This window comes from Nipponia nippon, unplaced genomic scaffold (assembly GCF_047370975.1).
Source record: "Nipponia nippon isolate SJK-2023a ecotype South Korea unplaced genomic scaffold, ASM4737097v1 scaffold_6, whole genome shotgun sequence".
Classification (NCBI taxonomy): domain Eukaryota; kingdom Metazoa; phylum Chordata; class Aves; order Pelecaniformes; family Threskiornithidae; genus Nipponia; species Nipponia nippon.
In genome coordinates this window covers 33,717,008-33,743,451 of record NW_028262380.1, presented here as the reverse complement: position 1 = coordinate 33,743,451, position 26,444 = coordinate 33,717,008, and the positions used below count along the sequence as shown (strand labels likewise).

Here is a 26,444-nt window from a genome sequence, read left to right as displayed (position 1 = left end):
TTTATTCCAAAGGTATTTCCAGTATTCTGTTGACTTCCAGCTTCCAGAAGGGAGCATTTCATCCTGTCAGCTTTGTTTCTGGTGCCATCAGTGACCATAGTTAGGGAATTAAGTTTTCACATACGCTCCCAGACTTTTTAGAGGTGACTTGTGACTAACCACATCAGGGTTTTAATGTGTTATATGTGTAGCAAGAAATGTGTTCGTGCTTGCAGAGGCTGATACTAACAGTCGACGTATCAATGCTGTCAGAAACGTGGATGCATCTATAAGAATACTCTCCTTTAGCAGTAAGGTGTGTACCACTTCCCTGCAGGGGAATTTCTTGGTACCTAGTCATTTACTTGCAAGGACATGCTGGTGTGTCTTGAAATAACTCTTCACCTGTACTGATTAGTTCTGAATTCTCTTGGGGTGGAGGTAAAGAAGGAGAGAAATACGAATCCTTGTCTTCCTGAAGAAAAATGTATTTATGTTTTGCTACAGTGAGGTTCCTTCTTCTTGCAAGGAATGCACCAACTTATGCAACAGAAAACTTAAAATAGTTATAACATGGGTATAAAGCTGCAAACTATCAAAAAAATTCTCAGTGCATAACATGAAATGGGTGTGTGGTATGAAGAGCTGAACAATAATAAAAAGCATGATTGGATGTGGTTGGTGGTTTTCTTTTGCCTCAGCTTTCCTCGTACTACATTGATTTGACTTGTCTTGTGCCCAGTACTCCTAAACGGACAGAACTTTCCAACAGCTGTGTTAAAGCTAGTGGTTGGGGTTTGTTTGTTTAAGTCAGGAGGCAAACAGCTTATGACAAAGCAAGGAGACTTTATTCCTTGTGGCAAGCCTTGCCAACAACTGTGCAGCTACCTTGGGAAGCTGGCGTAAAGCTACCTGCTGTCCAGAGACTGGTTCTGCCTGCAGTCATAGGAGGTGACAGCGTGACTGTGGGGGCATGGTCTCTCATGGGGCTGGTCTAGTTCAGCCTACAAAATGAAAAAACCTGAAATTGAGTAAATCCAGCAGGCAGCATGATAGCAGACGGTGCTGGAGGTGGGAGAGCAGGCATGAGTTTGGACTTGAGGCTGGGGAGGAGAAGGGCTATTTCTAGGTGCTGGAGAGATCACATGCAAGGAGTTGAGCCTGAGGAAAGATGGGGAAAGGGAGGAGTCTCTCTGATTGTGGAAGGGTTTAACTGGGAGGAAGTCTACCAAATTTCATAACTGGGCCAAATAGGAAGGGGAAAAAAAAGTGAAATTTAACAGCAGACATACATGAATGTTGTTCTCTCCCTTTCTCCCCCCCCTAATTCAAAACACCCCAATCACTCTTTTGACAGTGGAAGCATTTGAGAGAATGAAAAGGGTTGGTTTGATTGTTGTTAACTGCTAATATAATGCTCTATAGCACTGAAGATCAGTTTTCCAGTTTTAGTCTGGAAATATTGAGCTGCAAGAAGAGGAACACATGAATACCTACCCACATGGCTGCTGGCAGCCCGGTTATGTTGTTGGCATTAACTTGCTGCTGGTTCCTTGATATCTGTGCCAAAGAGGAACACTTAGATAAGGATTGTAGGTGAATGGGAACGATACCATGGAAGTCTGCATCAGATGAGGAACTGGGTCTTGCCTTAATATGTAAACTGTTCTCCGATCAGCTCTTATCCCCTAAACAAATCTCTCTCATGTAAATATTTCAAGACCCAGCAGTAACTTAACATTCCCTGTCTTTGTCCATGTTTATGTTTAGCAGTTGAGGCATTACTAGAAACATAACATAAGTGTTCTGCCTTTTCTTTGGTAATTTTGGTAGTGATTTGAGACTTTAAAAGGGAGAGAGAACTAGACAGAAATTACCTGTAGATCTTCTGTAGAATTATGTAATGTGCTGTAAGCACTCTATTCATCGAAGGAACGCTGATATATGTATAGCATAATATAGTATAACTAATATTACTGAATGGCTAATCAGGTTAGTATTGCTACTGCTTTACAGTGCTCAAAATAGCAACCATAAACACTCTTACAACTGCATTAAGATCCATCTGCTGGAAACAATACCAAAGTCCAGTTTCTCTCTCTGATTTACTTGCTTCTTTCAATAGATGCTGAAAAAAACCCATGTTTTCTTGAAGGTTTACTCCCCTTGCTTTATAAAGACCTTGTACTGTAGGCTTAGACTGGGCTTTTTCATCATGCTTAGAACTGTTTTTCTTTAAAGCTAAGAAGTTTAGCACTTCTAAAATAGAGCCCTCTGGATTTTTAAACTGGCAGGAAAAATCAGAAAAGCATAAGACATCCAAAATTCAGCATATTCAAGAGATAAGGCAATGAAAGGCCAAACCAACAATTACTGTTAGCTTTTTAGGGTTAAACAAAACCAGCAACAACAAAAAGCATCTTTCTGAAGACTCCTTTTGCACTTAGTCTGCCCAAAGTTTCTGTTTGGGAAAGGCTTCTAACCATTCATTTCCAGGTGTCGTATAGCTCCATGAATGCCAGTTGCTCTGTGCTCAGTTCTAGATGTGAAATGTGTTGATATGATTTGAAATGGTGGACATCGAATCTCAGAATTTGTGAATATATATATTCAACTTTACAGTCTGCCTGGTGTTAACAAAGACCCAAGTTCACCACTACTAGCATATGTTTTATTCTCTCAGTTTGAATTTTTTAGGCTCCAGTGCTATTTAAAGGAAGCCTTAATTTATTCTTAATAGTAACCACCTATGAGGGATTCATGAGAGGATGATTATTTGAGTAAAGATATGAAATCTGACTTCAGAGCTTCTTGAAAAATGAGCTTTGTTCCTTGCTTATTTCTATTCTAATACAAGAGACTTCAACATACTTGAAGTAACGTAGTTGTTGCATAGAGACTTTTTCTATAGAATTGCCAACTCATTACTTCACTGTAGAGGAATGTGATATTTCTAGTATTCCGCTTCAGTGACTAGATTAAATAACTGATGAAAGCCTGTTACTTTGACGCTATTGCTTGTTGTCTTTATAATAAGGGTTCACTAAATATCCTGCTTTTGTGCTTGTTTGCGGTACTTTTGTTTATATCCCGTATCTTCCTGCTTCTGTCTTCAAAACCTTTGCACTTAATTCTGTGCTACTCTTTTCTTAGGGAATGGTACTTACAAAAATACTTTTTAAAACTGTTGTTAGTTAAGGTAATGCCTAGAGTAGTTGCTTAATGATTTTGTGTCATGACTTAAGAAATTCTTCTTCAAGCTGGGCTTTTGAAAAAAATGTATGTGAGTGCTTGAGTAATTGTTTTAATGGAAGCCTCATAGGAAAACACTGAACAGTAGAAGAACTAAGAGCAAAGGTCATCTGTTCGATGTGCTTCTGAAACTGGACATCCTAGAGCTTGCTGTGCTATCCTCGAGCTTGCTGTGCTCGCTGAATGAGTTTGAGTTCACAGCTGGTTCAGAGCACTGCTGTGTTCCTGTGTCTGCAGAGAAGCTGGCCTGGCTTGCAAATCATATATAGGGAACATGCTGTACAAGAAGAGACCGAGCGCTTTCACACGCTTGCCTCAACTCCTCTTCAGACAAAATCGCAGTGAAGAAAACAGGATTTCATTACTGTACCTTTTGAACTGGATAAATGAATCCAGCACAATAGCAATCAAGCGTGCTGCCCTCATATTTAAACAATAAAATGCAGCTGATAAGCTGCATTTGTTCCTCTGGCTGCTTCTTGAAATGTAAAGCTTTAACTTGCTAAGTCATACAAACTTAACATGCAGTGTTTGTACAGTAGCCCTTTTTTTTTTGTTTGTTTTGGGAGTGGGGTGGGGTTTGCTTGGTTTTTGCACCTTGTTTTGCTGAGAGGCTATTTAGAAAAGGAATTTCTGACTTTTTAGTGTTCCATTAATGAAACAAGCTTTTAGAAAACAACGTGGAAAGTTTTAGAAAGCTGTCAGATTTGTTGTATGAAGTTTAGGTGTCACAAAAATTCTTTTTTTAAACACACAACTGATTTCAGATATGTTGTCTGGAGTGCTGTGTTTCAGAGGTGTTTTCAGTAAGTGTGACCTTGTGGTTTGTGGTGTTCTTATAGCATGACAAAGGTTAGATGTTCTTCAGTGAGTTGGATATATTCAAGTGTCCATTGCACTAATTTATAAAAAATTCTAAAATGTGGCTGATAGTTTTGTCTTGGAGACTTAATACTAGGCTACGGTAAAGCCACATACATTCTGTATGTACAGCATGTTTAATGACTCAGTGAAGCTTGTGTATTATATTCAGTGAGCAGTATTGTATAATAACCTAATGCATGTTTAGTATATGGTGTATGTAGGGTTTCTCTTTTGTTACTGAGTTGGTCTGAACTGAGGGAAACAGCTTGGACGTACCTTCCTTGACTAGAGCTGGTCCTGTTTTTGCATACTTGATGCAGAATGTTTTGAGACAAGTTACCTAATCCTGTCGCACCACCTACTGTTGAAAAGCAGACACTGGGCGTGTTTTTCTTGCCTAAATCTTAATGTCGTGCTTTCTTTGTCTTAGTACAAATTGATGGTTTCTTGGTTGTTGGTATTTAAGAGTGCAGATGCTGCAGCAAAACTGATGTTGAATAAAGTGGAATTACTAGCTAATTTTGTCATATTTCAACGTTCTCTTACATAGCTTAAGCAAAATTGAAATGTGGTTTATAGTAACAAGAATAAAGGGAAGGGTATTCCCTTTAAGTAGAAACTTGATTGTTCTAAGTCAAATCTGAAGCACTGTTGTCATCTCTCTTCAAGTAAGATAAACTATGTCTGTCAGACTTGAAAATGGCAATGACATCAGAAGTTAAGATATTTTGTAAAATACCTTTTGTTATAATAAATAACAAAATATTTTTTTAAAAAATGTAAGTCTGTCTTCCGTATATCTATTTTTATTTTTGTACAAAAATGAAAACGTCTTTTCCATATTTATTCAGAGGACCTTATAAAGATCTTGATGTCAGAGCTGACAGGAGTCAACTCAGTGCTGGAAAGACAAGTCTGTGTGTACGTAACTTCCTTTGGGCCATTGTAGTTTTAATCTGGGTGCACGCTTTTCAGAAATAAACTAAAAGCTTAATTTAACTAAACTCAAATCTTCTTGCAGAAAGTGTAGTTGCTTTGTCAGTAGTACAAGAGTAAGCTCCTGTCTGAAGATGGCACACCTGTCTCCTATATAGATACTCTTCCTCTTTGATTCACTTAGCTATTGGACATTTGTATTCCACAAGCTCAAATGAAAACAGCAATTAATGCAAAAATGCGTCTGCACCACTTGGCCATTAAGACCTTGGTTCCAAGGAGAGCTGTTTAACTAGTTCTGCAGAACTACTTAGTTTTCAGTATATTACATGAGTACAACACAATTTGATACTCGTGTGCTATGTTTCTCTGTGAAAGGATACGATGTTTTAGAGTGCTCTGTCAAATGCGGGTTGGGGACGGGGCAGAAATCTCTGTTTTGGGGCAGGAACAAACAAAAGAATCTTCCTTGGATTGTCTTTGAGCCCGAGGTTTATACTTTTATGGGATCACCAGTGCAGCTAACCATAATATACAGAGGTAGGAGAATGCTAGAAAGACATTTTTGTATGTGTACAAATGTCTGCCTTGAAGGCTAGTCTGTAAAGCTCTTGACTTGTTCCTGAAGTCAATATGCAGGTAAAATGGGATTCTTTAAATCCTTGGAGCTGTTTTTCTGCATTTACAGCATTTTTTACCATGTACATATGAGGTAGATTAAGCCTTTTTATATGTATTTTTAATGTGTAAATCTTTTTATTTGTAGGCATATATGTAGAAGAAGCAATTGTTGAAGCTTCTTTCCAACTTTTGTTCTTTTCTCTCCCTCCTCCTTCCCCCCCAAATGACAGGTATAGGATCTTTGCCAAGAGAGAAGCATGCCTCTGTGAAAAATTCTCCAGCCTCATGGGCTAGCTCCGGTAAACTGCTTGCCAAATCCAAAGTGCCTGCGAAAAGATCGGTATTTGAGAGAACACCTAGCATCTCATCAGTCAGCAGCACTCAGAGTGAGCGAAGTCTTTTCAGCAGTAATTGTAAGTATCTGTCAGGGTTATGGGTTTTAACTGATAGCCAGCATCAACTGCTTCTTGAAAAAATCCGCTTGAAGGGAGTCCTGTCTGACAAAGGCTCATTGTACCACTTATTAATTCTAAGTCTTACTTTTTTTGCATCTTAACTTCCAACTTTCCTTCTTGAGAGTTGCCACCTGAAGGGGCTTTGAGCCTTGGATTTTGGTTTGATGGTTAGAGGTTTCAGTACAGCTCGTCTTCTGTCCTGAAACATTACAAAACCAGTGGCTCGTCTTGAGCAAAACTTTCCTTGTATTTACATATAGTTTAACAAGAATTAAGTCTGAACGGTGTGAATAATATTTGGAAGAGCATGGTACAGGTTTTTGATACTAAATGCTCTTTTTGGACTAGATGATATCTGCTTTCAGAGTTTTAAGACAGAACATGTAGATGCGATCAAAAAGCAGGTAGGTGAAACTGCTTTTAGAAAGTAAAACTTTGCATGGGTAGACTTCTATAATTTTTGACGGTAACTGTAAGCATTGCTGTATGGCCTGAACTAAATCCATCTTGAATAAAACTAGGGAGAAAAACAACAGGACTAGCTTTGATTTGAAGCTCTACAGCAGCAGTCTGTACCAGCAGTTGTAGGAGTTCTAGGGGCAAAAGTATGAAGGAAATAACACACAACTGACTGTCAGACATATCAGTATTCCCAGCTATACGTATTCAAATGAGTACATTCAAATATTCTGTTACTATCGCATCATCTGTTATGTCTTGGAGACTGGGCAAAGGCCTTTCCTTTGTGCCAGATGTCATTTAAATCTGTCTTCAGTGGACTGAGAGAACTGTGATTTAACATACGTCCTATAGTTTATGTATGCGCATATGCATACATACATATATAACTACATTTTCTCTTGTTCTTTTTTTCTCCTGTAGTGCCTTCATTAAAAAACTAAGACCTAATATATTCCTCAAAGGAATGAGAGTATGTGTAATAAAATATGCAGTGCATGTTCCTGTGTTGTCAGGTCTGTTCGGTTACTGTGACAGCCATGTTGACTTTTGCTGTTAAGGTTTAGGACTGTATCTGGAATTCCTAAGCAGCTTTGTCCTCTGTTCGTTTTATTCCCTCATGTAACAAAGGAAAGGGTCATCGCTTCTTAACAAAGAAGCGTATTCAGATTAAGTATCCAAACAGATGACTCCTTATTTAGCCTGATTTGCTAGTTGGTTTAATCTGTTTTGTCCACTGCTTACAATTTTTTCCACTCTGATTCACGAAGAGCAAGCAAGAGTAGTATGAGAGGTTGGACATGGCTGCAGTCTCTTTGGCTTTAAGCTTGCTTTGATCCTTTTTAAATGACTATACCAGGAGGACTCCGCAGTTGCACAGAAACTAATTTTTCTCCTATTATTTTCATCAATTCTACACTAACACCACCGACTGACTCAGGAAGCCACTATGATATTACCTTACTGACATTGCTGGTAGTGGGATCTTACAGCTTTTGTATTGTTCCTTTGTTAGCCACGTTCACTGGGAAAAGAAGTAGGTTGTATTCCTTTTTATTTCTTTTTTTTAGAGCATGTGTTTTGTTTTGTGGAGGTTGGTAAATGTACGCAGTGTTTTGACTTGCTGATTTTCTGTGACATTATTTTTTCTTTACTTGATGAGAATGATTTATGTCTGATGGTCAGGTTTTGTGAGTATAATGAGTTTAGGTTACATATAATTCATATGTTAGTAAAATGAAGTTTTTGTGACTTTGAATCAAATTGGAAAGAACTAATGAATTTACTTTGTACTCTAATATTAAGTACAGTGATGTTCTTGGTCTTTATTCTTTCAGTCTACTATACAATAATGTCAGGAAAAAAAAAAAATCTGTATTTGTAAACCTAAAATGTTTTTATTAGATTGGTGGGACACAACAATTAGGATGGGAAGCTTATGCTGTGAATGTGATGAAATTTATGACAAACTATTGTGGTCCTGTCAACAGTATTAAATTGACAAAGTTGCTTGGCTTGTTTTGCTTAAGGAGTTTGCTTTGTGTTAGCGGAAAAAAAAAATTACAAAAGAGAGCATTTCTCCTGCTGTGTCAGCTCAGCCCTTTGTTATGGGGTGTCCTTGGATTGGTAATTTCTTGTGGCAAAACTAGGGGGGTTGTTTGTCTAATGAGCACTTGAGTTTTATGATTCTTTTCTCTAAAAAGACTTACAGTTCGAGAAGTTTGGATATCATGAATTTTGAAATGCTGTTGTTAATAAGCTGTCAGTTTGAGCATTGAAAAATTAAATTTTTAACAGTAGAGAAATCTTCTCAATTTCAGTGCTGAGCTGAAAATACTATCATTTGACCATACTGAAATGTTGAAACTCTGAAGTTAAGAACAAGAATCTAAAGAAGAATTGCATTAGAATAATTGCATATAAAGGAAATACTGTTTCAGAAGTTAAAAAGCTGATCCCAGCAATTGACCTGGAGCTGTATTTCCGTACAGTCAATACTTCACTAAAATTCTTTCAATGAGTTGAATTTTTAAACCCTTTAGATCTTAGCTCAGGTGAAATCACTTCATACCTGTCCATCTTTCATCAAGATTGCAGTAGCTATTCTTAATTCTACAAATAACCATCTTTGAATCTTATAGCGACCAAAATTTGCAGGTTTGCCTTTTTTTCTGCACATAGCCTGGTTAGTTGACTCCAGAGCTTCTAGTAGGACAAGACAGTGCCCTAACTAGTCCCAGATCAGAAGTGTGCTTAGTTACCCAAAGTGTTACTTCCATGGCATGCTTCTGATCTAGAAGAAAGTAGCACAGCTGTTTGTAGGCAGCTGTTAGCTGCTTGCAGTGAACTCTGAGGAAAAATCCTTAATTCGGTGATTTACGGAAAAAGTTAAGGACTGCTTCAGGCCTCATGCTTTACTAAAACTAACTGATTTGAATCATCTGATGTTGATCAGGGTCAGATTCCTGCAGAATAACTGTGTTATTGACGTGTTATGCAAAATGTTCCTCCTGTATATATTTTTTTGCAAATATTTAGCTTTTGTGCCTGTAGAGAGGCTCTGTTTATTAAAAAAAAAAAAAAAAAAAAGATGAGGACTTCAGTTGCATGTGTTTCTAAAAAAGGAAGGCAGTTCTGTCCCTCTTTCTGTGGTTGAAAATGTATTGATTAGTGGCCAAAAGGCATCTTTTTGAAGCAGTTAACTTGTATGGCTTATGCTAGTGCATGTACAGACACTAAAATAATCTCAAGACTGTATGTTCCATCTTTTGGTGAACAGTATTAGATAAGCAGTTCACGTTACCTTTAAAAAAAAATCATCCTCATTGAAACACTAATCTGAGGCAAACCTGATATATGAACCACTCATTTTTTTTTTTCTTTAAATGACTAGTGAAAAAAGCAACAGGGTGTCAAACTATTCCAGTGTGACTTAGTTTTTGCTTGCCTCTGGTAAATGCAAAGTCAATTTCTTACTCTTTAATGTGTCAGTATACATTTTTTTTTTTTTTTTTTTTTTCAGTATCGGAACTAAAGTATACTCAATCTATACTTACTTCAGAAGTATTTTCATTTTTTTTTCTGGAAAAATAAAACAATGCTTTCCCCAAATTTCAGTTTTCTTTTTTCAAGTAAAAATTTTCATTGTGACACTAAACCCAAACCTCTCAAGTTCCTTTGAAATGGAACAAAACGTCTTCTGTAGCAACTGCCCTGTCAGTTGGAAACCTGATTTTGATATGAGGTAGCAATTTCTTATTGTCCTGCTTTTCCCAGTTTGGATCTGTCTGCCCCTCTTTGCAGGGAGTATTTTGCTGTATCACTTCATATCTCTCTTGGGGGTCTTCTGAGGTCTGCTGAGGAGGTTGCTGTTACGAACAGAGACTACAGGAATCTTTCTTCAAACTTGTTTGGTAGCTGGTGAATGCAGTTGGGCTCATGCTTTTTTTAGTGCCCCAGAAGGAGGATGGAAGGAGTGCAGAGTCTGCTGGTGGTGTTTGCACCACATCATTCAAACAGTATGCTCAACCCAAACGAGAAAGAACCAGGGAAGGTGTTGCATGAGGAAGTTGACTGAGTTTTATATTTGTTTTTTTATTTTTTAACAGTCAATTCTGAGGCCAGAATCTCTTTGTGTATTGATGATGTTTTTTCTTAGCTTAAACTGAAATGTGTTCTGCATTTGCTTTGTACAGCAACATTAGACTTATAGTTATGTATCTTGACCAATATACTTTTATATATATATCTCCCTCTTATGCATAGTTCAAAGCTGTATGTCTAGTTCTGAGAACTGTTTGTAACAGTAACTGATCTGTTACAGGTCGTCAGTCTGTTTGTACTGAAGATATTGGAGGTGGTCATAATATTTTTATTCCAACATGTGTTTCTCCTAACTTTAGCTTTGGGTAAAACAGGCTTGTTTTAGGATTTGATTTTTCCCCAAACTAGATATTGCCTAGAGCAAATTCTTTGTTGTTCTCTGTTGCAGCTGCAAGTGCCACAGTCATCATCAAGAATGGAGAATGGCCTTCAAAACCAGCTTGCCAGAATGGTACTTCAGGATCTGTCCCTTTGAAAGCAGTAGCAAGACCTAGATTACACTCGAAGTCAACTCCAAAAGGTATATGGGTCTGTTTGTAGATAGAGTGAAAGTATGTTTACTACTGTTATGGTACCTTACCTTCTGCGGGTGGCTGCCTCCTAAAGCAGTGTTTATTAAACAGTGGTCTCAGAAAATAGCTGAGGAAGTAAAATCACATCACTAGTGCTTCAAGTTTTGTAAGATTTCATAGGAAGGTGAAAATGTCCTTTGCATTGTCATAATTGACTGGGGTATTTCAGGCAAAGGAGGAGGAAGTCTGCACTGTGATACGGCTACGGTTTGCATGGCACAGGGACTAAATGCAATTTGCTATGTGGCAGGTGTCATTGCATGGGGTTTACATTGTTTTAATAAGTTCTTTTCTGTCACAAAGCGCAGGCACAGACTCTGTGACCGCTGGTGATCTGCGGGGTAGACCTACCCTGAATTTATCCTGAGTGTATGGCTGTTCTCATCCTCACGCAGACTTTACATTATCTTCACCCCTTTCAGGACAGGAAGGACCTTGGGGGATAGGGGTATTTTTTTGAACAAGGTATTATTAGATGAAGTATCTTCTTTCATAGATGAATGACACTGTCCCATCTTTCCAAGGGAAGAGTCCCAGAAACGGTTTAGCTCTTCATGCTGCTTTTTCTTGATGCTTTTCTTACTGGCTGAAGTGGAAACAGAGGTTTGCTGTAATTTTTAATGGAGATAAGACGATTGTGCTTCATCTGGTGCTAAAGGAAACATTAATTTAAATGTACTTTCTGGCTTCATCTTAAACACGATTCTGGTTCCTATTCCTATTCGAGCCAGGACCCCTCGATTGGCCAACAGGGCTTCTCCACTCAAGCCATAAACAGCAGTTGACAACTATTCTCTGGCCAAAATTAAAGACATAATGGGAGCAGATAAATAAGCTTACTGTCTCTCTCTCCTAAATCCTAGTTATATTCAGCTTGCTTCTGACCATCTTTGTGGTGAACTGGCTGTTGTAATTGGATAAACCTAGTTAAGTACTATGCTCCTGCTTTAGGCTTAAGTTTTAAGCTGGCATCTGACATAATTGAGAATAAATAGAAGAGATGCCTGCCAAATGTCATGCTATAATGACATGCTTTAAAATGGTAAACAATGAAAAGAAATAGAATTTGCCACAAACTGTAGATTGCTTTGAAACAAACACAAATTATATGGCTGTCAGACAAGCTGATGCTTTCTGTTAGTGTCCAACATATGTGACAACTATGCATTGCTCAACACCTTCAGTGACCTGGGTGCTAGAAGTGTGCCTTCAGCACTTGCAGGAGCAGCGTGGCCAGAAGAAGCTGGTAGTCCCCCCTTGGCTCAGTGTTATTTGGACTACTCTGTTGTGTTTTGGGGCCTTCGCAGTTCAAGAGGGTTGTTTTGAAACTGGAAAGGCCAGCTGGAGACTTAGGAAGATGGTTAGGGTCTCTGACCAGATGACCAGTGGGGAGAGGTTGGGGGAGTTGAGCTTGTGTAGTCAGGCAAAAAGGAGAGTAAGGGAAGATATTGTAACCGTCTGCAATAACTTGAAAAGGACAGCTACAAAGGTGATGGTGCCAAATTCTTCTCAGTAGTACCAGGTGATGCGGCAATGGGAAATGATTGCAAATTGTGGAGTGGGAGATGTGGCATTGCCCAAGCAGGGTCATAGAGCCTCCCTTCCTGGAGGTTTGCAAGGCTCGGCTAGACAAAAGCATGGTCAACTGATCTTGTCTCGGTGGTGGCCCTGCTCTGAGTGGGAGGCTGGATAGCTGTCCTCCAGAGGTCCCTTTCAGCCAGTGTTTCCATAGCTGTGTTGTATTTGCAGCTGTTTTGAGACTGAAGTAATTCCATCTTAGTGCTAAAGTGAAATCTTTACTAACATGTTCTTCTGCTTATAAGCTTTATTAACATTATCTTTTTATTTTTGCCAATGTGAGTTCTGGTAAAGCAAAGTTAAGTTTAAATATAGTTTAAATTTTCTAGAAGGCATCTCTTTCTGTGTTTGAGTAGATTTGTACATCTTGTACTTAACTGTAAATAGGTAAAGTTAGGCATGTCTTTAATTGCTGACATAGTTCTGCTCTTAAACCTAATCTAAGCTTCTACTTGTAGGAGCCAAGGCCCGGTCTGCTTCACTGAACCAGTGCATACCAAAATCATCTGGGCCACTGCACTCAGCAAGGAAAGTCAGTGAAGCTAGAGGTAACCAACTGTTGGGTAAAGTAAATTTTTCAGTTATATTCTTGAATCCCTCTGTCTTCACAAAGAGCAGCTATGCTCTATGACTTCAGAGTAATTGAGGTGGTCAGTCTGCTCTTTCTCCTTGTAGTTCATAGTTTTGGAGACTGGCTAAGGTGAGGGAAACAAGTTTGGTAACGGTACAAAGCAGATTATTTCCTATTGAAATATCTGCTGTAGGATCTCACGCTATTTGTAAAGCCTGAAGAAAGCTGACAGGTGTTGTCAACAGACCTTTTGTAAAATTCTGCATGACTCTTGCACTTATACCCAGCAGTCCCAAAGAGTGCTTTCATTTAATTCATATCCTTCAAAATAATGATGTTCTTAGGTCAGTTTTCACATTACTCTAAAACAATACAGTACAGGTAGATTAACCTTCTCAGGGCTTTCATTTATATCTAGCTTGATTGGTAGCACATTTGAGGGCTATTAATTTATACCTCCTTTATACAAACAAAATAACTGGACCATATAGGTTGAAAAGAAGTTACTATGATGCTGCTATAGACAATTGTTTTTATTACCTGTGGTCCTCTGTGAATGAGTAAAATGAAACAGTGCAACCTGGCTTAAATGACGTATGATAATAGTAATGGAAAAAAATGTTTGGCTTATTGGGAATTCATCATCCATTTTCCAAATAGTTTAACCTTATAATGCTAAATCTTGCTGTTGACCATCTATCAGCCATCACAAGAAAGAAACTGAAATTGTGTTTTGGAGCTTTAGTTTGAGGAGCTTATGTGGAAAGAATCTAAAAAAAGACACCCCCACTGCCCCTTACTGTCTTGAAGTGTAATTCTCTTTTTTTTATTTCCTCTTTTTCTTCCTTCCTCTCTGAATGTCATAGGTACTCCTGGAAGAAATGGACACCAAAGCCTATCTTGTTTCAGTTCTGGTGAGTTTTCTGAATGTATTTTTAAATTTTCTGTGGTGCAACTTAAATTAGGTTTATAAGTTATATTAGTATATTGGTTCTTTTCTTGGAAAAACAAGTTTTGCAATGGATAATTCTGTAAGCCATCACTGATTCCAGTTTCAAGGGATATGGAGAAAAGTCTTGGGTTTTTTCTACTTACTGTCTTCTGGCTGCCCAGCAGTCTGTACTATCTGTCACGCTCTGTTTCCAGTGAAGCATAAGGAGGTTTTAACTGTAACAAAAAAAAAAAAAAAAAAAGTATAGCAATGAAACTTGGATGTAGTTTTTGCTGTTTAGCCACGGTGAGGTAAGTAATGATTAAAGCTCGTGTTGTGGCTTTAAATAAAACAAATAGAAGAATCATACAGAGTAACAGCTTTCTCTGGAAGGTTCATGGCAGATACCCTTTTGGTGTCAGCTGTCTCTGTGTATGACTGCAGACTATACTTGAATAAGAAGTTGAAATTATCTGAGTGTGTTGATGTGTGTGTCTGGTTGTATGGCAGGGGGAGGAATGGCAGCTGATTAAGTGGCAGATGGCATTCCAAAATCTGGCAGAGTTTTAAGGACTTCATATTGGGTTTGTTTTTAGTGTTTATGCCAGTCAGGACACCTGGTGCTAGTGTCTTATCTGCCAGGAGGCAGAAAAGTCTTCAGATGATGTTTCTACTTGCAGCAATTTCCAGGTCTTTTCAAGACAGTTGGCAGTCTATATTAGTTTCCCAAGCATCAGTGTGTATTTGCTGAATTAAAAGCTGCTTGTAATTAATTACTCATTGAAAAGCCCTTTTTGAAAGATACTGAAGATCACTGGAAAGCTCTCTGTCCCTTGAGTGAATAGCATATGTCTTTCTGAGAGAGGTGCTGTAGCCAAGCAGATGTTATAAATTTGAGTCTGGAATTATTGGGTAAATCAGTTCTGACCTGTAACTCTACTGTGGCAGTACGTTTTTAACTTCCTGTAGTCATAACATGAATCTAATGATTTTGCCTTTTACTCCCTTGGGTGTCAAATGTCTGCGTATTAATTGTGACCAAGTACCTTGCTCAGTATCTCCTGTTAAGACTCAGGGCTTCTGTCGTACAGCAAGCATAAGACTTTGCACAAAGTGCATATTCTGTTTGTTTGTTGCTTTTATTGATAATTGGCTGAACTAATGTTAGTTTAGGTATAGCCTGACACTGAGATTCATGAGCTCATGTGTGGTCCTTCTACATAGGAGTGTAGAGGATGATACAGCTAGCAACATAATGTCTTGATTAGCTTGGCTAAGGAAACTCATGATAACCAACACAGTCCATTTTTGGACTAGAAACAATTCTTCTTCCACTTGCTTATGATAGTCTTAAAATATAACTTTGTTTTTCCCTAAATTTAGCATGGCATTCTTTCTGTATTTTCCATGCAGAAAAGTAATTAGTGCTCCCTCCCCTTTTTACTAGCTTAATATAATTTTTTCTTGTGATTCATCTTTTCCAGCCTAATAAAGAATGTAGCCACATAACCTCGAAGATATTCAATGCTGTAAATACACGGCTATTAACTCCAAATTGGCTGTAATACTTAGTGATTCTTTAGCAGATGCTTTTTAGCATCATACTTTTTCCAGTTGAGTGGCTGTATTTCAGTGTTTGTCTTAATAAACCTGAAATGTTTCCTGTACTAAGTCAGCTTCCAAAACTGGCTATGTTAGACTTTCAAGTTAATACATTTCTAACTTATACAGAGCATTAGTATAATTTCCCATTTATGCATGCAAAGCTTTCTGATGGAGTATTTTTCTTTTTTAAGAAAGACTTTTTTCCCATCTTCACAGTTGCAGATAAGTTTGGGGTGGGTTTTTTTTTTGTTGTTTGTTTTTTTTTACAACAGAATGAAATTATTGTGTGGTGGCTTGGATGTTCTGCGGTACAGTGTCTTACATTTTAAGAAAAGACAAATGATCTTTTTGAAATGAACTAATGCCAGCTGGTACCATGTAGAATGTTTTTTTCTTTTTTTTAGTGGCCTTGATATTATAGTGAAGCTTTGTTCTAGTCATTTTAGCTAGCTGAACCTTTTGTTCTTTTATTTCAGTGCCATAGTTAACTCTATGGTTTCTAGCCTCATGGAGTGAGAAGGTCCAACCCCACTTCTATTTCTTGCCCATGTGCTGTGTCTGAAGAGTCCGGACTAGTTTATTGAGGCAGGACTCTGGTAATAAATTGATTACCATAGTAATACATTAATTAAGTGCCTAGCTTAGTTGTTAATGTTGCTTTTAGCATTACTTCAAGGATGGAAAAAAATAGCAGACAATTCTAGAATATGATCTCTTGTTCCCTGACTGTGCTTTTTATCCATTTTCCATTCATTTACAGTGATGATGCAACACCAGACACAACGTGCTGTTAGTATGCCTGTAGAATTGGAGAGACTTACGTATTTGCAGCTGTTCATTCCTTGTTCATGTTAAAACATTCACAAGGCTCCTTTCTGTGAATTCTGTATTTTTCATGGGTGATATTCCAGTGGATCAAGTAATTTCCACAAGTTCTGTGGCATATTGCTTCAGCACTGGCTTTACTACTTAGGGAAAATTACCTTCTTGGGCATAATATGGTTTATTACACTTCTTAAGTTACTAACTTAAAGTAAGAATGTAGTTGTGCACTTACTGTAATGTCTTAATGTAAATATGACTAAAAATGTTGCCTCTTGTGAGATGGAATTTTGAATTAGATGCAAAACTGCCTCTAGGAATGCGTAAAGTTAGTGCTCTTGCCTTTGTTTCTCCAGCCCTCCCTGTAGAAACAGGGACCTACTTCTAACGCCTGTGCAGTATATTACAATGCAGTGCGTATACGCAGTGGATATTCAAGTCTCATGTCTCCATTATTGACTGAAGGTTAAGGTTAAATTACAATACAATAATCCCTGGTACTATATAAGCCAAGCAAAAGCAAATATCCTTTTTGGCAGTTCCAAAGGTAAAGCTATCATTTCAGGAATAAAACATGCAAATATTTGTTGGAAAGCTTTATCCTATTGTTCAGTGACCCCGAAAGGGATGTATGGTGTATTATGGATAACAAGTTACATTTATGCTTGTGACACACCACTGTCAGGAAAGCTAGGGCAACTGCTGGATATACCCATAAAGTATTACCAAGTCAGAACAGTATGATTTATGTCATCTCTCTTCATACTGTGATGGAGCATACATAGCCTTTAGTAATGGACTCCACTATGGAAGCCATGAACATCAAAGAAGCTTCATCCAAAACCAGCACATGCTCCATCATGAAAGATGGTTTTTTGTTGTCTTAGCCTTTTAAAGAGGTTAAGAGGCTGCTTGTTTTAATCACCTGTGAGAAAAATATGACACTGGGAGAGGGAGTAACTTCAGTCAGGTGGCTTATTGCAAAAATGGGTATTAGTGCTGATCAAGCTCAAATGGAAAAATAAGGTATAAATGTAACAGTCCATGAAGCTGTCGCTTGGAACCGGTTGTTAAAAGTGGATGCTGGCTTCTCACTCAAACTCTTACGTTGGGATAGGATGCTTTTACTAACACAATACTTTGGTTCAAATCAAAGTTTATAGAGGCATCCTTTTAAGGTTCAGTTAACACCCCTTTCTTCCATGCCTTTAGTCATCACTGTTGAAAAACAGGGGAAACATAGGGTAAACATCTCTTCTTATGTTGTAGATTCCCTGGTAGAAGAGGTTACCCCCAGAATACTTGCACTTTCAGTGTCTGGAAAACAAGGGATTAATGTGCATCTCACTGTGCTTGTGCTTTTTCAAAAACAACAAAAAATCATTAATGTTTTAAAATCTGTCATGATACTATATGAAAATGTGCAAACTTTCTTTAAAAATCGTGAAGTTTATAATTCTGAGAGCTGCTGAACATCGCTATGAATGTCAAGTACTTAGGTCTTCAGTGAATTCTTTCATCGAGTTGACTATCAGTAGTCTTCAGCATGGTATGGCAAGTTACCTTACTGATGATGGATATCTGGTCAAGTGGCTTAATAGCTCTGTTTCTCCTTTCATATCTTCTCAAAAGGGGGTTGTTTTTGGTTTTGGTGTTTGTTTTTTTTTTTGGGGGGGTGGTGGTGCTGGTGGTTTGTTGTTTGCAAAAGTTAGTTGTTTGTTTGTTTGTTTTCCAAGTTGTAGAAGAAACTGTGCAAGCAGTGTTCTTGTTGCGTGAAGACTTGAAAAGATCCTCATGCATACGTGGACACAAGTGCTCTTTTGGTTGGTCATAGAGCAGATAGGATTGGAGAACTCACCCGAGTTAAAATCAAGGCAGGAAGGGTTGTCCTTTTGGTTTCAGTTCCAGCATAGATCATGGTGCTAGCAGCACGCACAAAACGGAACAAACTGCTTCTGTCTCAGCACTTTGAGCATTCTTTTTTGATGGCTTTATCGTAGTATTCACTTTTAATACACTTTTCCTGCTGTAAAACATAAATGTTTTTATTAGGATTGTTACTAGAGAATATAGACAGATGATATTTATTTTTCTTGAGTACCTAACTTTGTAGATGAAACATTAAGTGTAAAATTAATCTTCTTCATTTCAGAAGATTGTCCATTCATATGAAAAAATCCCAGAGGTCTTAAACTGTTTTTAAAAAAAGAGACAAAACCCCCTCTACCCGCCCCCCCCCCCCCAGCAATTTTGATGCAGAGTATAGGTTGCAGAGCTCTACATGACAGTTTTCGAACAAGTTGTATTTCAGTATCGTCTAAACAGTAATTAAGTTTCATGTATCCATTTAAAAAAAAAAAAGGCTTTCTATGGTAATCTGTGGAAATTTTCCATGAAGTAAAACTTCTCCTGTTGTTGAACCAACTCGGCTTTTCCTGAATTCAGCATCTCGTAATACTGTACTCTGTAGCTCATGGGAAATAAGTTCCCTTAAGAATCATAAAGGAAACAGTTTGATGGGTAAATGTCTTAAACATTTTAAAGCTCTTTCCTGTTCTGCACTGGAATAAACTGGGTGTCTTCTGCAGTGAAGTTAAAACCAGGAGGAAGATTCTGCTTTTCAACAGCTAGTAGTTTGTACCGTGCTTAAAGTACTCTAGGCATAGAAAAAGCAGTGTTTAAGTGCTTGTTAAAGCAGGGGGGATTTTTGTCCAGGTCTTCCACGTTGCAGAAGTTGACTAGTTTGACTAGTCTTTGACTAGTTCTAAGTAGGAATTTCAATATTGATGTGTTGAGACTGAGACTAAATTCTTGATCTCTTGTGTTAAGAGCTTCAGCTTTTATAAGTAAATTGGGTTAGTCAGTTTTTCTGTCTTACCCCTTTCTCCAAAAGGAAAGCCTGGAAGTTTTGCAGAAAAACTTAACCAGTTTGTAAACTCTGTGGGGTGAAGAAGAAACAAGATTAGAGTCATTATTAGTTTAATAAAGATAGTTAATATCCTACAGATTGGAAATTCTAGGAGTGGAATAGTGTAAGTTAGTCTTTTTCCTTTATCTCTTGGAAAGGAACAAAAAGATCAGGCTTAAACTTATTTTGCAGATATTGGTACTGTGCATTGGACTACTTTGTTGCCTTTCTAGCTGTGACATAAAGCCAGCTATATTTTTAGATGATTTTTCATCCATGTGAACTATGAGGACTATCTGAATGACTTAATTGTCTGATGTGATCTAGCCTTAGAATACCTCCAGGCTAATAAGGAATGTTCTTATAAAGAGACAGCAAAGCTGCTTAAGGGGTGTAGCTATTACATGTGAACTGGCTATAAAAGCTGGCCGTCATTATGCCACCTCTAAGTAAACGCAGAATTACTCTAAATCTGTGTGAATTTGTGCTTCTTATTAAATGTGTTCATTAGGGAGATATAAAAATTTTTATTTTGAAGAGTTAAGGGAATATCTGTAAACCTGAAATAATCTTTGAAACCCAATAGCTGTTACTTTCTTGGCCAGATTTTTCCAGCATTACAAAATCAAGTACAGTACAACAGCTGGATCGAAGGATTTAATTCCTTGGGTGAGAACCACTATGCTCCAGAAGTTTTCAAAGTGAAATGGCTGCTGATGATGTTCAGAGAATGCTACCCTAAACTCTGAAGTAATGTTTTGAGTGTTTTGGGTTTTTTTTAAAAATATGTAGTGTCTTCCTGAGGTATTATGCTTATCAGAGTAGAGAATAAGATACAAAAAACTAAGACACATGACAACATGGTCTTAATGTATTTCAGATTGGTCCCTTCAGCTGTCAAGTAAGTGTATCACTGTATTTGCATGCGTGTTCCTAGTGTTCTTCCCAAACTTGATCTTCGGAAAATTAACACTTTTTGAGAAGGTTGTCTCTTGTTCCATGCTGAAAATCAGCACTGCTCCCTGTGCCTTCAACAGATATCTTCACAAAAAACAATGACTTTTGAAACCTCAGGCTTGCTGTGGAGTATCACATGGGCCAGCCATGTTCAAATGGTGGTATTCTACTGGGAGTTTCTCAAATTGGTGGACCGAAAATGTTGAGATGATTATTACAACCCCAGCAATGAAGATTTGATGTGGGTCCTATCGGTTTTCCTATAGTAACAAAGCGTCATTCATTAAGGCCTTTTGTAGCATAACCCAAATGGTTTTCACACTACAAGGTCTGTTTCTTCTCTTAATGCTTTTAAGGAAGGACTTGTGTTCTGGATTGTAAGTTAGATGTTTCAGGGTTGTTTATTATTATTCAATTCCAAACTTCTGTGAGAAACTTGCTTTCCAGCCCTGCACAGCCATACTCCAAACTCTTGGTGACACGGAAGTATGCAGGCTTTCTACGGAGGGAATGTTTGTAGTTCACTTCTCTGGTGTTTATTCTGATGTTGGGGGGAACGTCTGTAGTTCTCTTCCATGGTATTTATTTTGATGTTTCACAATAACAAGCCACACAAGAGAAGAACACAGAGCTGTGGTTTTCTCATGATTGTCTAGATATTCAATAGGTCAACCTGTGCATGAGTAGAGGGGGCAGCTGAAATGGATATCCACAGATTGTATCAGCTCAAAGGGATGCTTAAAGAAAATTTCCCAGTGTTGGGAGCTGGAGTTCAAGGCTTTTCTAGCATGGAAGTCTGTCCTAATGACTTTACATTTCAGACCTCATTTTTAGGATTATCCAGAGATACTGCTTTTATTACTATTCCATCTGAACTAATTTTAAAACATCTAAATTCTCAGTAGTTTTTTCAGTAATTAAGAGGACAATAAATTTTTATTTTGTTAGGAGACTTTAGAGCTTTCACGACCATCAGGGTCATGTACCAGCAGCAAACAGTTTTCATTTTGTTATTCCTAAGTGAGTTGCTGTGTGCAGTGCTGAATTGCGTCACCACCTTGAAAATACCATCCTGGAACTCAGTTCTTTCTCTACTATCTTCTTGTTCCTTCCCTCTCCAGTTAAACCTAGGTATGGATCTCTTCTGATGTTCTCAGGCTTGGTTTTTTCTTTGACTCTCTCGAGTTCCTTAGATTGTGCACATTGTTTTATATGTTTGCAGTAAACAGTGAATAATTGGGTGTCACTGTACTGGATTTCTTCCTTAGCTTTGCGGTGAGGCGTATGAGGTATCCCAAAGCTGACTCTTATGTCCTCTTACAATTTTTTTTAAGTTATTTTGAAGTCCTCTGACTTGTTCCTTCTAGCTTTCTTTAAGTCATTTCTTTCTCCATATTTTTTAAGATATTTTTCAGCAGATACAGTAGCTGCCCATGTTGCTGTAATTGACCCCTGTTTAGGACAAGAGTTGACATAATATTTGAAAGACCATGGAACTGTCCCAGAGACATGGAACTCCTGGATCGTGTGTCAAAGATAGTTAAACAGCTTGTAAACTGAATGTACATCTGCATTTTTGTCTGCACATCTGGGGCTATGAAGAACATACAAAGCTCATAGAGATAAGTGAAACATAACCTGTTGTGAGTTGTCTTTAATTTGCTCTGTGAACCTTGGGAGCTGTAATCAGAGTTGATAAACCATTAGTGTGTCTTAGGAGATGTACTTGCCTAAATTGTCCTTATTTGCAATGTTGCTTTTAAGTAGAGGCTGTCTGGGTACTGGTTATTGTTGTTCTGAGGCCATAGATGAAGAACAGTTGCACAATACATATAAATCAGTATCACGTGAATAAATAAATAATAGATCTGTAAGCTGTGCCCTTAAGTAAAGCTTTTGTTTTTCCTCTGTTCCTTGGGGCCTGAGCTCACAAGGACTCATGTATATACCTAGCCTGTCACTGAACAGCTGAAGTCCCTAGCACAGAGGTAGTTGGGCTTTTTGACACATCTGGCTAGATCACTGGAACTTCATATATTAAAGCATGTTGTCCTAATATTAGTGACATTATTCACTGTTATCAAGTAACAGTTTTTGTGTTTTTTTTTTTTCTTTGAATCACTGTAGGATTTTGACTGAGGCAGTCTAACAAAAATGCCATTTTGGAAGGGATATCCTACACATGGAAAATAACTTGCTGCTCCCTTAAGTTAACATGAAATTATTCTTGCAGTGTTTTGTTGCTATTGTCAATTCTGAAAGAGTGCAGACAATGTAAATGCCACCGCTGTTGTGTGAGAGGCAGATCAGCCTGATTCCTGTAGGTGTTTGCCTGGAAATCCACTGCAGCATCACCTTCTGTTTGACGGGCTGCTGAATTTATAATGGTTAAAAGCTTCTGTGTACTAGAAGAAACCTAAATTATTTAGGATTTTTAGTTCCTGCTCTGAGGTGGAAAGAGGATTGCTGTTTTTCTTCAGGTGAGTACTGGAGCTTAAAATAAGCCCTGAAGCTGCAGGCTGCATTCGGCATGGCAGTGGGTATTGTTGCTTGCAGGAAGGTTAGCTTTTCAAACTGGAGCACTGGCTAAAGCAGGGTGGTCACAGGAAAGTGGAGAGGGGCAGGCATTTTCCAGAAACACAAATGAGGACACAGATGACCCTTTGGCTCTTAGTAGGCTCCTGCTTCTCATGTCTCTCTTTGCATAAGCAATCTCGCCTCAGTTCTTCCTGAATTAAAGCATGCCAGTAAAATCCATCTGCTCTGCACTGCCCATGCTGTCTTATGACACATAGCCAGTTGTCCTCTGCGTGGGCTTCTTGGATCTAAAGATCAGGCCTCTGATTTAGCCTTCTTTGCCATAACACTTACTGTGTTCTGATGGCTTTCTTAGTGATTGCTGAATTTGAAAAGTGGAACAGAGACAGCGGAAACGTATACGGATACTGCAGACTTGGCCTCACGAGGTTGAATTGAAGAGCTTACTGATGCCAGTGCCCTTTGCTCCTTTCTTGTCACATTACTAATGTTCCCAGGGAGTGGCAGATATGCTAAATCTGCTGGGATTAAAATAGATCTAGCCCCACCATCAGTCTGATCATGTCATCAGGTACTGATGCACTTAGCAACCCAGGCTGAATTACGTGGTCATAACAGGACAGAGCCCCTTTGTCCATGTTGTTCATTCATTTTGCCCTTGAAGTTGGAGGGAAGACAGTGGTAAGGTGCTAGTAAATACATATATAATAAAAAATAAAATCTGTCACTCCTTTTGTCCTCTGGGCCATATATCATTTCCTATTTCATTCTGCTGTTTTCTGGTGATATTTTCCATCTCCCTTATCGGGTGTCAAGATAGAAAAAGACCTCTCTGTGATCCTCATGTTATGCATGAAATGTAGACAATGTGAGTTCTTGGCGTGTTGTGTTAGGATCCCATGGATTACGTCCTGGCTTTGTACCCTGGTGGCACCAGGCACTAGGTGGTTGTGGGAATACGGACACAGACTTGGAGGTGCTGTTTGTCTGAGCTGAGGCAACAACGCTAGCAGATGCACAGCCACCACAGTGGAGCGTACCATGGTGTAATGCAGAGCTCTGGAAAGGCTACATTGGAGGAACCTTTCTGTGAGTTAAATCTCTCCTGGGAGCTATTCAGATAGGGATGGGCAGTCCTCTTGCTGGCCGCTGTCAGAGCTCTCTGAGTGTTGGGTGCTGCATGAGACTGACATGCATCTGTTGCTTTTTATTAGTGCTGTCAGGTCTGCTTCTGCGTAAAGCAGGCTTGTTTTAGGTTTGTGGGGTTTGGCAGGATTCCAACTCCAGAGGCTAAAAAGGCATTTTCCTTAAATCAGAAGTGTTTGTTTTTAAACAAACAAACAACTGTGATCTATCTGTTTCTTCATGGCCTATTTCCACTCAAACTAAGGGTGGGAAAGAGCAGGCAGTGAAAGTATTATTTGTGCATCTCTGTAAGAGGAGTTTTGGCCTCTGCTACAAGGGCTTTTATGTCCCTATAGAGCTTTTATCTGTCCATATTTTGCCTGGTGATACTTTCCTTCCTCAGTCTCCAGAATGGTTCCATTACATCATGCTTGCCCTCTAGAGATTTTTTTTTTTTGTTCTAGCTCCTGTTTCTGGGAAGGAAGTTACGGTTTCAGTGGGGTACTTCAGCTTTCTTGGTTTTACAGGCCGATGAGAAATTCTTTACCATTTATCCCAGGCACTGTTGCAAGGATGGGGAGAGGTGGTGGGTTGTTTTCTAGGTGTAGAGTTTTTTGTTGTGGTTTTTTTTTTTTTAACCTGATTGGACTATTTCCATATTTGCGAGCATCAAATCTGGGTGGGGAGAGAACATTTACTTCATGGAGCAGTCCCTCCCTTGGGGATCTGAGGAGGGCCCGAGGAAAACAAAAGGGAGATCCTGTGGGTGCCCTGGCAGAAGCGTAAAACCTGGTGTGGCTGGGTGTTGAATGGTGTTTGAAGATTAGCTGTAGGCCCAGGCAAAATCTCAAGAGGCCTTCAATAAGAGAGGATTTGACAATACTGATCTAATATTTGAAGAGATGGGCTAATGAAGTACGCTGAATACACAAGGCTGCTGTAATGTGATGTAACAAGCCTTCTGGTTTACTGCTGAGCGCGGTTTCCAAGTGTAATAATCTTCCAGCACAGAAAAGAGGCGACATCTTTGATAGCGGTGTTGGATTAGGAGAGGGTCTGGATCTGCAGGCTGTTGGAAAGATAGCTGAACACACGTTGCTAGTGCCAAAGCTCTTCAGACTAGAAAGAATAGATGAGGATTTTATAGCAGTAATGACATGCATGCCCTGCTGTGTGCAGAGGCTGCCCTGGGAACCAAACAAAAAAAAGCTAATTTACTGTCTTTGTACTTACTTTGAATGGTTTTGTGCGGACCAAAGATGTATTATTGTACTTCAGAGTTGGTGGTACATCACTGTGCTGGAAAATAAATATTTTTGGTACACGATCATAAAACATTCAGCAGTATTTTCCCGCAGTACGCTGTGGAGGTTGGCTTGATGCGTCTGACGTTTCGGTGCTGGGCTGCAGCTCTTTAGCTCTACTTACAATGAGCTAATTTATTGTCACTGCACTGGCCTGTGTGATGTTAGGGATACCCGGAGACAAGGATAAAGTGACAAAATGCTATTTTTAGTTGCTGCTGATGTGGTAAATAAGTACTAGAGAATTTAAAATGTTACGCATCTTGAGGAAGTAAGACATGCTATTAAAATATAGTAGATTTGTGGTAAGGAGAGGACAGGTAAGGCACCGCTGGGATGAGACCTGTCAGTGTCATTATGTTTACTGTGGGTTATACCTGCTTCAGAGCAAGCTGGGTTAATGGTTTCTGGAACTGGAAGAACTGTCATAGGGATAGGTGCTAGAGAGCATTAGCTGTGGTTTGGTGAAATGGTAGAAGTGTGGGATCAATGGAAATGGATCTAATTTTGTTGTCTCTAAAAAGATATAAAGGCTGTGGAGGGCAGCTCTTCAAGCAACCCAGAAGAAGGTATGAGCTGTTACTGTCTTGTATCCTGCCCTGGCTGTGAAATACTTGGGTGGTCCCTGCTCCTGTGGCTGCCTGGCAAGGCAGCTACTGACTGTAGGCAAAGTAGTAAAACGTTTCTTTACGCAGGAAGGTGGCCAGTGCAAGTCTGTAGTGCCTTAGCAGCATGTATTTATAGTCATGGTCATAGGTGAAAAATGTGACATTTTCTAATCTCTGTAAAACAGTTACTCCTTCTCTATTTTCTAGTTTCTAACTCTGTTTTTCACTTTATTTTTGCTAGTGGCAGCTGAAAGGGACCAAGGTATGTGCAAAACTTTTCAGCTCATTAAATAGTAAGAAGAAGTATTTTTTGAAGAGGGCTAATTAAATATGGAGACAGCATCTGTTTTGAAGGAACTCCTGTAACACTGCTTGTTTGCTGCAATGTTTGGGTGCCTTCAAAACCCAGCTGGCAGAGATCTGTTTTAATATAAAATTGATGCCTGCTTACTTGCTCCTCTTCTGATAAATAGAAGCATCTGCAGCGTTGAGCTGCCAAGCTAAATAGTATTTCCCTTAAGCAGATCTCAAATACTGAATTGTTCTTAGAGAATAGACATGCTTGTGGATTTGTTAAAGACTTTAAATATACATAATATTTAATGCCAAAAGAAACTCTGGTAGAAAATGTTAGCCGATAAATCTATTTTGATAAATTCGTGTCAATTGAAAGAAACTGCTTAAAAAAAAAAAAAAAGGCAACCTGAAAGGATTCTTGGAGAGGAAAGCTGAAATACACTTCCAGAAATATTCAAA

General features: G+C 38.7%; 1 protein-coding gene across 6 annotated transcripts in view; it reads left to right on the top strand.

Moving 5' to 3' along the window:
• MTUS1 (microtubule associated scaffold protein 1) overlaps window positions 1–26,444 on the top strand; it is a 131,436-nt gene that overhangs the window by 48,244 nt on the left and 56,748 nt on the right. For 5 of the 6 annotated variants that reach the window (XR_015699620.1, XM_087736189.1, XM_087736187.1 and 2 more), the window contains exons 4-7: window positions 5,883–6,065; window positions 10,558–10,689; window positions 12,778–12,867; window positions 13,757–13,804. Coding sequence is in view for 5 of the 6 variants with exons in the window: in XM_087736189.1 (XP_087592315.1) it covers window positions 5,883–6,065; window positions 10,558–10,689; window positions 12,778–12,867; window positions 13,757–13,804 (453 nt within the window). In the remaining variant the exon portion in view is untranslated. Of the gene's footprint in view, window positions 1–5,882; window positions 6,066–7,360; window positions 7,603–10,557; window positions 10,690–12,777; window positions 12,868–13,756; window positions 13,805–26,444 lie in introns of those variants that run through there. The other variant, XM_087736190.1, reaches the window with a different exon arrangement.